General features: G+C 33.8%; 1 protein-coding gene across 1 annotated transcript; it reads left to right on the forward strand.

Annotated features, from left to right (window-relative positions):
• The first annotated feature begins 13,547 nt into the window (after positions 1–13,547).
• Positions 13,548–14,893, forward strand: LOC130730799 (uncharacterized). The gene is made up of 5 exons (XM_057582914.1): positions 13,548–13,574; positions 13,665–13,932; positions 14,010–14,106; positions 14,562–14,697; positions 14,795–14,893. The coding sequence occupies exons 1-5, from the start codon at positions 13,548–13,550 to the stop codon at positions 14,891–14,893; spliced, it is 627 nt and encodes a 208-aa protein (XP_057438897.1).
• The last annotated feature ends 1,142 nt before the right edge of the window (positions 14,894–16,035 follow it).

A 16,035-nucleotide genomic window follows, 5' to 3' on the forward strand; every position in this document is an offset into this window, starting at 1 on the left:
CGAGAGTTTTTAATCCAAAGAACGAAGCTTTGGTCAGAAAATGGGTATTTTCATAGAATTGAAGCTCTGCGACAATTCGGCGAGATTCGGCAATAACAACTGGATAATCGTGCTCTTGGGTTAGTAGAGAAGAGATTTTGACAGAGAAATCAAGTCATTTGGACAGTTTTACAAAAAGCTCAAAACTTTGAGCACAGAAAGACATAGAGAAAAGCGACATAATTTACGATCAGAGGTAAGGAATAGCATCAGTACCTCGAGGTCTACGCGTAGCAACGAACAGAGCGACGATTAGGCAAGAATCGACAAAAATCTTGTTCTCCCTCTCCTCCTTGGTGCTCGCGGGTTTGGATGGCAATGGTGAAGAGATTTTTGAGTTTTTCTCCTATTTATAAGAGATGGAAAACGCGGGAAAATGAATATTTCGCGATTCCGATTTTTCCTGCACATTCCTATGTGAATTCTAAGTGAGAATCTGGCGACAGAATTCCAGAACTCGAAACAGGTTTTCTTGGAATTTAAACAAACGATTCACTAACGGTGTTAATCGATTTAACCCGAAAAGTTACTTTTTGCAGTTGATGTCGGAAGAGAAAACTTCCTTCTGAAGAAAGGTCGAAAACATCGACAGAAATGGGTGGGCGTGTGTGGAATCTTTGTTTGAAGCTCCGAATAGAAAAAGTCTTCATCGATAGTTTACTTTAAGGTTCTTGAGCTATCAGGGATTCAGTTTCGGCAGACTTCCAAGAATTGGAATCGGTCGTTTGTACATTCCTGAGTTTCGTGTCGAAATACTTGTCATGGAAAGGAATAAGAGAAATTCTTATATTCCTCTGAATATTTTTGAAGTTTTTTCTTAGTACTATTTTTTCGTATCGACTTTAATACTATTCTTAGTGTTTTCCTGCACTTTCTCCTTCATAAATTTATTCCATTCGGTAAACACTTGTTCAGGTTTCCTTCACAATTCATCGAAACATAATCGTGGATAGGAATTTAATTAATTAATTCTATAACTAAAATTTTGGGTCTCACACTTTACTTCTATAATTTCTCTGCTGCAAGCAAACTACAAGCCAGCAAGCAATCTTTACTTTTGTAATTTCTCTGCTTCAAGCATACTTCAAGCTTCAAGGCACCAATTCTTCAATCTATGATATTTTCTTGATTTACAACTTCAAACAAATCTACATACCAAAACTCATTCATACATCAAAATATGAGAGTTAGCCCTTAATCTCTACACAAAACCTCTAACAACTAAATCTTCACAATTGGAGGTTAATTTGAGAACTATTTCACATTTCTAAATAAGATAAATTCCCACAAATGATATAGAAATTAAGTAAATTTGACACTTATTAATAAGGATATTCAAATTATTGGTCTTGATCTCTAGAACCACTATAACACTTGAGGTTTTCAACCATATTCAAATAACAGTAGCCTAATTTAAAAAAGAGGGTCATGGGATCCCAAAGGCTGAGGTTATGCTTGCAAATGGCTCATCATTGATTCTTCCTGAGTATGTTGGATCCGTTGGTGTAATGACGAAATGTAGAAAGGATTTGTTATTGAGCAAACAACTTGGAGTTGTTTTTAATGGGACTGATGATGAAGCAATCCAGAGTTATGCTAATCACCTTATAACTAACCTTCGATGTTATATGGAGGAACTTAGAGGGGTTGTGGCTCTTTTTGGTTGGCTTTTGTTTGTATGTGTTTGGTATTTTGGCTTCCTTTTTTTTTTGCTGCTCCCATTTTCTTTTTCATGTAGGCTTTGTAGCTTGGTATTTGCGTGATGTATAGGATGGGCCTTTGCTTGGGCTTGTTATGGGTTGCTTATTTTGGCTCTTGGGGGGGGGGGGTTTCTTCGCTTTTTGGTGGTCTACTCTCTTTTTGTTGTAGCAGACTAACCATGCTTGATTTTTCTCCTGAAGAGCCTTGCTCTCTAACCTTTTGGTTATATAAGCTTTTTCTTTCTAATTTTTTTTGAAAACGTGATCTCAAGCTTTCATAAAGCGATGCAAGTGGTTGTGGGCTACGATTAGCTAGAAAAAACTCTCATCTCCACCGCCCATGCCTTTCATTTCCTCAGATCAAGCCTTGCCATAACTCATTAATTTGCCCCATCACATGCACACTTTCGTCTAATTTTTGGGTCTAGGTTAATTTTTGGGGTTTAGGACCTATTTTAGGTTTTAGGGATGATTTTAGGGTTTCGTGCCGATTTAAATGTTAAGGGTTGATTTTAGGGTTTCAGGCTAATTTTCAAGTTCTTGCTGATTTTTAAGGCTTAGGACTGATTTTAGGGTTTTGGGTCGATTTTAGGGTTTTGGACCGATTTTTGGGGTTTAGTGTTGATTTTATGTTTTAGGGATGATTTTAAAGTTCGGGGTCAATTTTAGGGTTTCAAGTCGATTTTAAGGTTTTTGGGCGATTTTAATGTTCAGGGTGTATTTTAGCGTTTTAGACCGATTTTAAGGTTTCATGCCCATTTTCTGGGTTTAGGACTAATTTTTGGGTCTATGGGCGATCTTAATGTTCATGGTCAATTTTAGGGTTTCAAGTCGATTTTAGGGTTTCAGACTGATTATAAGATTTTTAGCCGATTTTAGGGTTCAGACACAATTTTCAGGTTTCAGGCCAATTATTGGGGTTTAGGACCGAATTTAGGGTATAAGGTTGACGAAATTAATTTATGGTAGAGAGAGATTTTGAAATTTTAGGGCCATGGGCTAGCCTTAGCCCGCATGACTTTTGAGAGCTTTTGGCTCATGGAGCTTCTCTTGTGTGTGGCATTTTAGCCCTGGGCGCTTTTTGGTCCTAACCCATGTAAGTTAAGGCTGGGTTAGGGCTTGTGAACCAAATTAACTACTCTTGGATGAGCCTAATCTTCCCGGGGAGGGTGTTGTTAGCATAGTCATTTTACTCACTAGAAGACCCAAAGGTAAATCAGCCAAGCCCAAGTGGCTTATCAATTTTATTTAGTTTATTTTCTTTTGTTTCAAATTCTAGAATGCTTTATTGCTATTGGGCTATCTTAAGACAATGACACACGTATGATCACACCTATGATAGGATCTAACGAATTAGATAAATTGAAAACAGATGAAATGAAAATGGGAGGAAGGAGGACTTGAAAGACTCGTTAATTCATTCCATAGACATTTCATATCTGATCTGATAATTTTCAATAACCTTGAGAATTTGTAATAGGAATTGAGAATTGGTGGTGGGTAATACAAATTGTTTTCTTTCTCGGTCAAATAATACAAATAATTTTTGGTGTTAACAAAATGTTTGAATTTTTCTTGGCCCACATTTTGTGCAAAAAGATTGGCCCAAATTAAGAGAGAATACTCGACCAAAAAAAAAGCATGGCCATCCAACAGTGGTGGAATGGGCCTTATAACTATGAGAAATTAGGTTGTTGAGAAAACCATCTATTTGTTGTTGCCTTCTCCTTTCAGGTGTACATTGAATTTCATCATGTGATATTTTACACGATAAGTAAACAATATATAAATTTATATTGACCAAAAAAGAAAAAAGTAAACAATATATAAATTTAGTGATCACTTTTTAATAGATGCATATAATTTTTTGTAAGAGTTCATTTATTAAAAGAAAAAATAAATAAACAAATATATATAGATTCGAGTTGTATAATTTTCAGTGAAGTAAGGTCTCACATTGAGATTTTGTTATACAAAAATATCTCGCTTCGTGATCTAACCCCATCAAAATATGGATGGTTGCAGCTCCGAGAGGATTTTCTCGGTAAAGGATATTTGTATCGTAGAAATAAAAAGTTTAAACATATTCGAAGCCACTATAAATTGGGATTTTTTTGGATTTGCCCTTACACTCCACTTCATTGTTTTAGTCATCAAGTGCTGTAGTAGAGTGACTTTAGTTCCCACCGTTAATAACTGTTACAAAAAAGGTGAGCCAACAGATCAAAGATCATGTCATCGATCATTTTTTGGGTGAAATGTGGAGGCTTAAGACCGGTACAAGAGTTGAGTTGAAATTTTGAAAATTAGTAGTGAGACATAAAACGGTAGGGACTAAAGCCACACTATCACTGTTCATTTAAGGACTAAAATCAATAAAATTAAAATATAGGGACTAAAGGTAAAATACACAAATATTAGAAGGACTAAAAAACATATTTAAGCAAAGAGAAAATAAAGGCAATTTTTTAATATAAACAAACAAAACTATACTACACAATTTAATTTTGATCAACAACAATAGCATAAGGTGATGATATGGTCGACCTCACATTGTTCAGTTGAGAGGGAATAGAGGGATATTTTATTCAATTTTTAGGAGAGAGGAATTGAAATATTCCTCTAAAAGTAGGGGGATTGGAAGAGAAATATTCGCTAAAAAAATTAGTATTTTATATTTTTTGTAGTATTTGACGGATGTTATCATCAGCCCAGCTCGAGAAACGGTTGCATATTCCTCTCAAAAAATGTTTTTCTTGAAATTTGAACTTGTGCTTTCATCCTGACTTTGTCTTACTTGCTACCACTACACCAACCCTTTTTTAAAATTCCATGTATTTAGTTTCTAAAAAAAATGTAAGGAAGATAAAAATAAATATGTTTCAAAATCTCTCAGCTCGATCCCTTCTAATCTTCCTGAATCAAATAAGAAATGAGGTATTTTCGCAAAATTTAGTGTTGTATCATGCAAAAGTATCATGTAAAATATAGGGTTAATGATTAAATTAGTTCCTGAGATTGTAAGCGAGTTTAATTTTAGTCCTCATGAACAAAAATGACGTTTAATAACGGTAAAAAACCGCCAATAATTATAAAAATTACGGTCACTAAACATTATTTTTCGTCAGAGGAACTAAAGTCAAACTTGCTTACAAACTCAGACTAATTTTACCATTAACTTTAAAATAGTGTACTCCTATATCATTTCTCATTCTCCAATGGCGTTGACTCAAATATTGAAACCGAGATTTTCACTCAATCACACCCTAAACCGCGGCACCCTTTTGCCATAAAGGTGGCTATAGGAAATAAAAGTATCATGCCTATACAATACAATCCTCAACATGTGACAATGGAGTATTATAGAATCATTAATTGCATCGTTTAATGACGAATAAAGATGAAGATATACCATGCACCACCGCTCAATCATGAATATTCATCATCATCTACCTTAGTTGTTGTTCGATTACAGCGTCGAATGGTTTGTTTGTTTGTCACCTGCCATTCAGATTCATCATTTTTATCAATTTTCATTGGGATTAATGGTGTTGTTAGAATGTCTTTGTTAAGGTTTTATCCTAATCATGTGATCAGGCCTAATTAAAGGCCAGCAAAAAACTTAAACTAGAAGGCTTGTTATTGTAGCTTTCCGAAGACCTTGGATCACGTGACGATGTGTTTTTCTTTACGTAAAATGCACGTGCGTCCCCTGCAACTCTACACCAGAGAGTCCTAAAGTCAAGCTAGGAGACTTGAGTCCCAAGCCTTGAATCACTTCTCTTTATGACCCTCGTTTATCATCCAATATTCCAATGTTGCGTCTGAAGTCCCGGGAATATAATTTACTAAGAGCATCTCCAATGGTAGGAACTTATTTTGGGACTTAACTCAATTCTTGTGGGCCCAAATTGCCACATAGGATTTAAGACACTCATAAGGTCTTCATACACATTTCACTCTAGTGGTTGAGATCTTATTTTACTTTTATCTGGGCCCACAGTACTCAATATATTTATATTATTTATTTTCCTCCCTAATTTTCACTTTGATTATGGTATTGAAGGAGAGAGAAAAAAATATTATTTTATTTAAGATCCCACATTTGAGAGTACCTGAGCTAAGGCACGGATCTTAGCTTTTGCTAAGATCTCATGCCATGTAGGATAGCTCCAATGGTGGGATCTAATAAGATCCGGATATTATTTTAAGGTCCCAAAATAAGGACTCCATTGGAGATGCTCTAATAATAATTCATTGATCAATCATTTTTTAATGGAATTGGGGTTTCATTATTTCATTTTTTTAGCATAGGATACAAATCGTGGACAATATATAGTAACTAATTTCCTTATCGCAGATGTTTTACACCAAGTGATAAACAATGAACAATAAAATGCGCTCAATTTATATGGGTGATTATTGAACTCGTGCTTGTTTAATTGTTCCTTTAATCAATGTTCTTGTGGAGGGCAAATAGCTTCCCTTTCGAAAGGTGGTATTTATAATGGTGCTGAGGATATTGAGTGCTCCCTTACCCACACCTTCTTCCTTAAGGGACGATTATCTTACCCTCACCCTCGACAACTCCCGCCCTTTGGTAGAATTAGTATTGACTCCATGCACTCGATTATCTCTTAGTTGGGTTTAATTAATCCCTTCGCCAAGAGTAAACTAACAAATTATATTTATACTACGACTAATTACTTCAAAATATGCTTAATAGTAGAGAATAAATAACCATCATACATGGTAACTAAAACAATTGAATATATAAAAGGGGTCCACTCATTTCTTACATCACGTCATAATGTTGCCGACGCTACACTCATCAGTCAACTTAGTGTCAGTCTAAGCCGATGCTAACTTAAATGGGTATGACCTATCTTGGGGACCTGAAGGTTAGAATCAGTTTGACCGGCGCTACATTTCATTGATTTCACCACCCCATATTACTTATAAGTCTATTCTCTCCCTCATTCTTAAACCTTACACTTGTTCTCTCCCTCTACCTCTGTCCTTCTTCACCACCCTCACCTTGAGCATGTTCCTCTTCCCTCTGGCGACCCCACCTCACCCTAGCCTCCCCCCTCGACCCTTATTTTCTCATCTTCCACCCTTACTCTCACTCTCTTCCTCAGCCTACACCATACATACACTTACCCTCGGACGCCTCCCTCCTTATCTGCTACCCTCACTCTCACCGTGTTCCTTCCTTCCGAAGATGCCTATGGATCTTCCTCCTTCTTACCTCTACTGATAATTGTCAAATTGACCTAATTTTTCATATTAGAATTGGCTCTTATTGGTTCTAAACATGTGAATTATCATTCAAACTTTTCCTCATTTGTATGATTCGTTAATAATTAGATTTTAGTTGTATTATGCCTTAAACATCGTTTAAATCATAGCTAGTCTTTTCTTTTTAATGTAGTGATGAAGATCCAAAGAAATATGCAAGATTTGGTGAAGAAATGAAGAGTTTTGAAAGTTTCTGGCAAAAAGGGGTTGAGCACCTTTTCAACAGAGGAACATATGAAGGTTCAGTAAAAAAGGCGTTGAGCGGCCTTGAAGAGGCGCTGAGCAGGTTTGTCAATCAAGGGAGAAAAATGTGTTGAGCAATGGTCATCAACGTGTTGTGTCGGCTTAGAGTTTTCTTAAGATATTTTAAATAGCAGTGTTGGCTAAATGGTCGATGTAAAGTATTAGCTTCAGGCCTTTTAATGTCGATGACAATGCTAAATCAACTGTAGTGTTGATATTTTCTTTGTTAGCGTCGGTCAAAAGTTGATGCTAATGAGTGTGTTTCTTGTACTGCCGACACTAGTGCTGACGTCCCAGTCAACATTGGTTCAGACATGCGCTAAAAATATCGTACAACGTAGCGTGTATCAACCGGTAATTAGCAGCATTTTGTGGTTGACGTTAGTTTTCACATCATCTTTCTTATAAGCCAATTCTTCCCCCGCTTCCTCAAACCCTCACACTGAGTCTCCCTTCTTTGTCCTCCTCTGCCACTCCTTCCTCCTTTCGATGACGCCAACCGATCCCCCTTCCTCCTCGTCCACCACCCTCACCCTCACCATTTCCATCGCCCCTCCCTCGCTCCTCCTTTGCCACACTAAGCATCTTCGTCCTCCTTCCATCCACGCTACCCGATCCACCCACTCTCTCCTCCTCTACCACCTTCGCTGTCACCCCGACATATTCCTCTTTCCTCCAACAACGCCACTAAACCCTAAACCCTAAACCCTAATCCCACCGCAGACCTGAACTCTTTGTCGCATTGTTCCTCACAGAAGGACCTCATTCTTCTTGTATTCAGCAATCATATAAGTACTTGAGGTCAGGGTACATGCAAGACACTCCCTCACTCAAGTTAGTAAGGCTAAAGAGATATAAAAGTTAGTATTCGACATATAGTATGTAACTAAAGTGTCCCCTCAACGCGTACATACACGTAGGGCTTTAGCAAACCCGAGGAAAATCGAGTAGAGATATAAAATTGCTATGTATCATATATTATCCGGTAAATGGAGAAATTAAGTCAACTAATAATCTTTACTCTCATGATACATAAGACATTTTTCAATATAATGACCTATTTTTTTTTTGTCTTGACCAAGGTATTCTCACAGCCGACAGCCGTGAGACTAATGACCTGGTTTCATTCCGTCATTATCGTCATAACTGCTTAATCTTTTAACAGTAATAATAGTGTATTACCAAACATTGCATACACTTTGGAATACCTCTTTCTCTCTCTATCTCGCTCTTTGGACCACATCACATCGATCACATATCTCATTTTTCACTTATTTCTTCTATCGTCTTATCTCTCTAGCTAGTATATACTCATTATTGGGTGTACACTAAACTTTTATTTAATGGCTTTGTCTAGTGTATCAATCTTGGCACGTGTAATTTTTGGTTAAATATATAAATTGTTATGCGAGAACATATTCATATCATGTTTGCAATTCAGTACCAATCATTGCACACGCATGCGGCTCTGTGCAGGTTTCTAACAACTCTTCTCGTTTAGACTTTGGAGTAGGACACCTTCTCGGAATTTAGTGAAAGAGATAGGAAGGAGGAGAGAAACACAGGAAAATGCATGCACTATACTACTAATTGAATGATTCAAATTCAATGGCCTTTTATGGATGATGTCTTTGGTGGGACAGTGAGCTTATTGACACCCCGTGGTACACTTGAAAATTTTAATTGTAAGGACATGAATACCCTTAATTTATTTCTTCCTTGGACAATAGTATCCCCATCTTCATCATCTCCTCTTTTACTCACACCTGGTTATCTCTTTTACTCACACAACTCATTCAAAATTGAGATTTTTTTCACAAAATAAGAATTGATATATTTAAGAAAGAAATCTGAAATAACAAGTTATGAAAGAAAACAGGAACAAAACAGGGTAGAAAAGTCTTAAAATCACAAATCACAATTCAATCACGCAACGAAGGTAGCAGCAGCCCCGTAGAAGCTTTCCAACGCCCCCACAATGTCCATGATATCGCCACCCACACCAAAACTGAAACCAGAGACAACGACCCAAGCACACCCGATCACTCCTAATCTAAGAAACAGTAGCCAAGCAACCAGCATGGTGATAGAGATAGGATGAAATGGAACCTCAGATGAGAATGGTGGGGTAAATGGGTAATATGAGTAATGGATATTTTTGTAAATTAACATTTTAATCCTAATCAATCTCAACTGTTCAATTTTAAAATTAATATATCTAATGGCTACTATTCAACTGCACCACCATGGGACAGTTTCCAACTGTCCCACCGAAACCAAAACCCCTTTTATGTGACAAGACACCAAAACCATCACCTTCATGAATAGTATATTTAAAATCTGTCACGTCTTTTTCTTCACCCACTCTCCCTACCTGATTTTGTTATTTTAGTACTTAGAATTAGAGTCACCAACTCATTACAATATCTCATCGACACCGACGGTGACGACAAGGCAATTCTCTTGTTTTGTTTCCTATCTACCTTTTTGTATTTGGTGCGAACTTCAAAGTGGTCTAACATATCTATCCAGGTCCAACAATTTTCTATGCCAAGCTCTGTCTAATTGTTTAGAATACATTCAAGGGTCTAACACTCTAACTTATCTAATAATACTTTAGGATGAGATTATAAATCTTTAGGCAGGGTAATAAAAAAAATCATAAAAGTCTCATATTGCTTGATGTAAATATTTGATTTGTGAGAGTGTGAGCTCGTATTTTGGTATTTGAGTGAGATTGAGAGAAGTTTATATGTTGTAAAAGTTTTTATATAATATTTATTCTCTGGTTGACGGTTAGATAACGATTCTTCGATTTTAGAGTTTTTTCACGTGATATTCTTATTTTTTGGTTGTCCTTATTTTATTTTATCACCTGCGATTTTTAATAACTTTAACGTTAAATTTAAGTTAGTGAGAGAGCAAAAAAAGAATCTTATAGTTTACAAGAATTCAAACTTTAGCATAATGAGTCATGTTTAATGTTAAACGATTGCATGCACTTGTATTTCTATGCTTCGAGTTCGTCATAATTGTCTCTGCAAGGCGTTATAAAATCTTGTGGAAGGATTTTCAAGATCATGGTTGCCCAAGTGCAGCCTCACGTGATCATTAATAAGCGTGTGTCATGATATATATGGCCGATCAACTTTAATTTAGGTGGCAAAATGTTCTTTATTTTTATTTTTATTTTTGAAAAATAAGTATTCAGTTCTCACTTAGTTACGAGACATTTGAACCAGCAAATATGCTATTGGACCTTTTGATCTTTTGAACATACCAGAACACTTGTTATAAATTAAGATGTTTGACTACTTTTTAAAAGGTCAAAGAATAGGCACATGTTATCCTTATGGATATACAGTGCCGCTACTTTTTCACTGAGTGAGGAGGAATCAATTTTTTTTTTATAACTCATGAAAATATATTGAACTAAAGTACAAGAGGTACTTTATTCCAATACAAGAGAGAGAAAAAAAAGAATATAAATAAAGTTAAGAAGAATTACAAAATACCAACCTTTAGAGGATAGACAAAGAAAAAACATCTCATTAAAGGATGCAAATCACCTGTCTCATGATCCTGTCTCATTGTTTGTCGTTCCAATTAAAATTTGACATGTCATTTACAATGAACATATCAAATTGATCATTCTTTATACCGAAGCGACCACGGCGCCACCATGGCTTACGAGTGGGTGGTTGCAGAACAAGTAAAAAAGGGGACGGATAGAGCCTAACTTAACGCCGTTAGTAATAGCGTTATAATACTAAGATAATGATGTGGCATTTTAAATGACATGTCAAATTATTACTGGAGGGACAGAAAATAAGACAGGATTTGGAGACAGAAGAATTGCCCTCCTCATTAAAACATTATTAGGAAAATTCGTGTCACAACCTGTTTTTTGTTCCTGTCACTATTAATTAAGTAAATCAAGATTTGGGAAGCGTGAGGTTCTATCTATGTAGCATTGAAGCGTGAGGTTCAACTCTCAACAAATAAATCAAATTCAGGCTGTATTTTTCTTGCGAAGCTCATGTTCGGTATACTTTCTTTTTTCGATGAATATTCGGCACCTTCTTAATCTTAACAAATCGTTTATGACAAAGATGTCTAGTTTAATTAATGAATAATTTAATAATCAACATGTGACTAAATTTAATTCGCAAAGCAGGGAGGTATCAAGTGAAAGAGTCTTCTTTATGTGAGAGTGAAAGAAATAATATTAATCATATCATGAATTAATTAAGATTAAAACCAAAAATTACACTTTTTAAAATAATCATATAATCATTAAATAAATTTAAATATTGAACCTTAATATATAGTTTCATTTTGAAAGTTTACCCATCTCATTCACATAACAGAATTCTTCTCACTAAATAATTCCTCTCTCTTTTTTACAAGAATAAACCCTTAGTTTGACTTTATCGCTAATTTGGTCCCTTAACATTCAAGTAGTATCATGTTAGTCCTTCAAAGATAAATTATCACCATATATATTCTCAAAGATATATATAAAACTGATTCTAACTTCAATATATCTTTTATGTCACCATTTTTTTTATATGGAAAAGATAAATTACACCCGTCATAGATTGATCCCTTGACCTTCTCCTCCCCAACCTAATATGTCACCCAACTCTTACCACTTGAGCTTTCCTCATGAACAGTTAAATTTAACAATATTTTGTATATTTAAAAGAAAAATTTTTTAATTTTTTTTGGTTACAAGTAAAAAAATATTTTAGAGTACGAATAATATTGATATAATCTTTTAAAAAATAGTTAATAATATGTAAAAATGAATGTGATAATGACTTATATTTTTAGGATTAAATTAAAGTGTAGTTTGTTTTAGACAAATGTGCCGCATTTTAGCAAATGTCGCCTTAATATATTTAATCTTTGACAAGAACACTTATTACAATTCGTTGATAATTGACATGGAGAAATCTATATACTTTAGAAAAGAGGAAGGTTGTGAGACCCACCTAGCACATTTGGCACTCCAAGAATAATTTTCACACAACCCCCCTCTTTACCTGACAAGTGTCACCATGACATTGATTTGGACCAAAGTATTACAAGCCCATTTTTATATGAGTTTGGTATGGAGGCCCATTAGTTGGCAACACATTTATTCGAATTAAACCTATTTATTTGATTGCAATGCCAATTGATTTCACTCATTTATTTGAAAAAGTCAAATTGAAGAGCCACAACTATAGAATACAAACAACATTCAAAAAATTGCCGAGTTTAATTATCCTTCTTTAATGCTACAATTTTTTAAAAATATTCCAGAAGGTTAGGCTAAATTGAATGAAAAAATTAAAGTTGAGTAAATTTACTTCCTTTCTCAATGAGTCAAAAATTCCAACTGTCACACAATTAATTTACAGCCAAAATTCCAGGAGTATTGAATAATTGTCGTTCATTGGGGCAATTATATAGATGTATAAATGAATATAAAAGAATAAACCTAAAAAATCAGCCTCCTTGATTATCCTTCTTTAATGCTACCGATTTTAAAAAAAATTCCAGAAGGTTAGGCTAATTTGAAGGAAAAAATTAAAATTGAGTAAGTTTATTTCCTTTCTCAATATAAAAGAATAAACCTAAAAAAAAACGGTTACACATAATGCTGACCTATATCAGTTAATGCATTATGTTTTTAAAATTAGGTATTGATTTGTATCTATCTATTTATTTGATTTAATTCTCTTAAATAAAAACTTCAAATTTGAATGATGTTGTCAAATTAGCATTGATTCTATTTACTATTGTCCAATTTGACCATATGTTCGACCAAATTAAAACCACAAAATGCTGAGGAAAATTTGAATTTGGATTGATTACATTTAATGCTATCAAATGTTAGGATATTTTCGACTGGAAATTTAAGATTTATTCATCTTATTCAATTCAAATTCGAATATTTAGTTTTGTAATAGGAATCATAAGAATTACTATAATACTCGAATAAAAAAGTCAACGGTGTATTCTTTGCACCTTTTCTTTACATTGTGAGCCACACTTATCTGATTTCTATATAAATCACCTAATGTTATTCTTCACTATCATCGGTCCTTTCATCATCCATCAATTAATTAGCTTTGAAATATACTTTGTTCTGATCTCATGACAATTGACGATGTTACCACTCTCGATGCCTCGAAGGAGAATTAGACTATTGTGGCAAAGGTTATTCGTTTATGGCATAGTTCAAGCTTATATGGCTCAAAGCTTCCATTTTCCATGGACATGATTCTTATGGATGATAAGGTATAACTTTTTATTATAATCACCATGTTTTAAGTTAATTTTTTGAAATGGTTGGTAAATCTCTTATGTTCTCTTATTGTTGAATTTCAGGGTCATAAGATTCACGCTTCGGTAAGAAAGACTCTTATATACCGATTCCAATCTTTGCTAAGTGAAGGTCGGGTATATCAGATTTCATTTTTTGGTGTTGGTGAAAGCGGTCGTGACTTCCGTCCAACCTCGCATCCATGGAAAATCAACTTTGACATTCATACTTCTGTGAGATTGGTTCCCAACAAGGCGATAAACTTAAGCCCTTATTCTTTTGTGCCACTCTCTGATATAATTTCTAAGGACCTTGATACATCTTTTCTTATAGGTATATACTCTTTTCAAATCTTTTTGCTTTTAAATCACTGCTCTAAAATTTGGATTAATGTTTTTTTGATTGAGCAGATGTAATTGGGATTCTCACTGGTGCAACTGGTGAGCAAGAATTTGAGAAAGACGTGGAAAAACATAAGAGAATTACTATTCAACTTGACCAAGATGGGTACACTCTTGAATTTAAATTTTATTCACATTTTTTCATTATTTATTATTATTAAATCATTTTTATGTTTTCCTAAATTTTTAAATAGGGATAGGGTTGAATGAGCATTTTTTGGAAAGTATGTTGCGGAAATCGTAGGTTATCTTGCATCGAGAGATGCAACAAATACTGTTGTGATGGTGCAATGTGCAAAGATCAAGCCCTTTAAAGGTATTGAAAAGTTTGATCTGGTGTCGAATGATCAAAATTTCGTTGCGCATGTTATTTTCCTTTATTCTAATTTTTTTTTACAGGTAAGACAAGTCTCCAAAATGTTTATGGGGCTACAAAGGTTCTTTTTAATCCTCTCATACAAGAAGCTGCCCCTCTCCGAGCTCCGTGAGTTTTATTCTAATTTTTTAAACCTCTTTCATTTTTTCTAATCATAACAAACTATGAAGTCAACGATCTTCCAGGTTCTTGGAATCAAATGATACTGCTGCACAAGTGATTAGCCCGCTGCAGGACTCGGCAAAAAAATCTACCCCTGAAGATGATTTCCTAAAACTTATTGATGGGAAAACCATTGAGCAACTCAAAAATCTTGCTGAGGTATACTTTTGACTTTACAATTCAATAATAATTTATATTCCACTCCATTTTTAGTTAAAACATATATTACACGTTTTGATTTACACATTTAATTTAGCAAAAGTCCTATTGTATTGTTCTTGGTACGGTTAAGTATATCGCAGAGGGTATGGATTGGTATTACCCTACTTGCAAATGTAGCAAGAAGATGAATTAATTTTTTAGACACAATTATTAATATTTAATTTTCTGCAATCTTTCATTTATTTTAATTATTTGTGGTTCATAGTAGACAAATTAATTATTATTCTTTACATATTTAAGTATTATTTTTTATTTTAGAATAAATATAGAAAATGAAATGATGACCTAGATCAGGTTTAAATTGAGAATTTCGTTAATGTATTATGTTTTTTTTCCGTTAATTTAAAAAACGAAAATGATTTATTATTCCTTGCCTAATTCTGCTTTAAATATTAGGAAAAACTTTGGGCATTAATGTTTGATTGATTCCAAACCCTTAAAAAAAGAATTTGGTTAATCATTGTGATAAATTGATATATAATCAGTATTACCTTAAAGATGTACAAATTTTTGTTTTTTTATATACTTTATAAAAAACTGTATTAACACTTTTTCCAAAATCAAATCTCACTATTATTTCTTTCTGGTTAAAAAAAAAATCCGGAACAAATCTATATTAGAGCTTCACTAAGGAAACCCACTTACGTGTCAATTTTTTTTTAAATGTTTTATCCATGAGTATCACGTTAACAATACTACCATTTTTTTAAAATATTGCAAATTTGATTACAAAATTTTGGTAAGTATGATTAGAAGGAAAAAATTGCACTTGATCAAATGCATTTTCTTTCTAAAATTGAAAAAATAAAATCTCAATATTTATCATTTAATATAAATTTCTTATTTAATTTAATTTCCTTATTTCATTTAATTTCCTTATTTAAGTTAATAGTGTAGATTTTAACCCAACACTCAATATTTTTTTAATAAAATATTAAGTAAAATATTGAGTGTATATTCGTAATCTATTATTCCCAAATTAATCACTTCATGAACCCATAACTGCTATTAATTTTCAGTCTTAATTTCGTAAAAAAAAAAATCGTGATATTCCATACACTTTTAAATGAATTTAAGAGCATTAATTATTTATTATGAGTAGCATCATTCTCTTAATTATCAAATATTTTTCAAACTTATAGAAATATGAAATCATTAAATGACTTTTAAAATAAATTAATACCAGAAGATTCATACCTCTTTTTAAATTATTTAAAATGGAAGTAACTACAATTATGGACGGAAAATTATAGCATACATTATAATCATTAATAA

The sequence above is a fragment of the Lotus japonicus genome, chromosome 1 (genome assembly GCF_012489685.1).
Source record: "Lotus japonicus ecotype B-129 chromosome 1, LjGifu_v1.2".
Taxonomy (NCBI): domain Eukaryota; kingdom Viridiplantae; phylum Streptophyta; class Magnoliopsida; order Fabales; family Fabaceae; genus Lotus; species Lotus japonicus.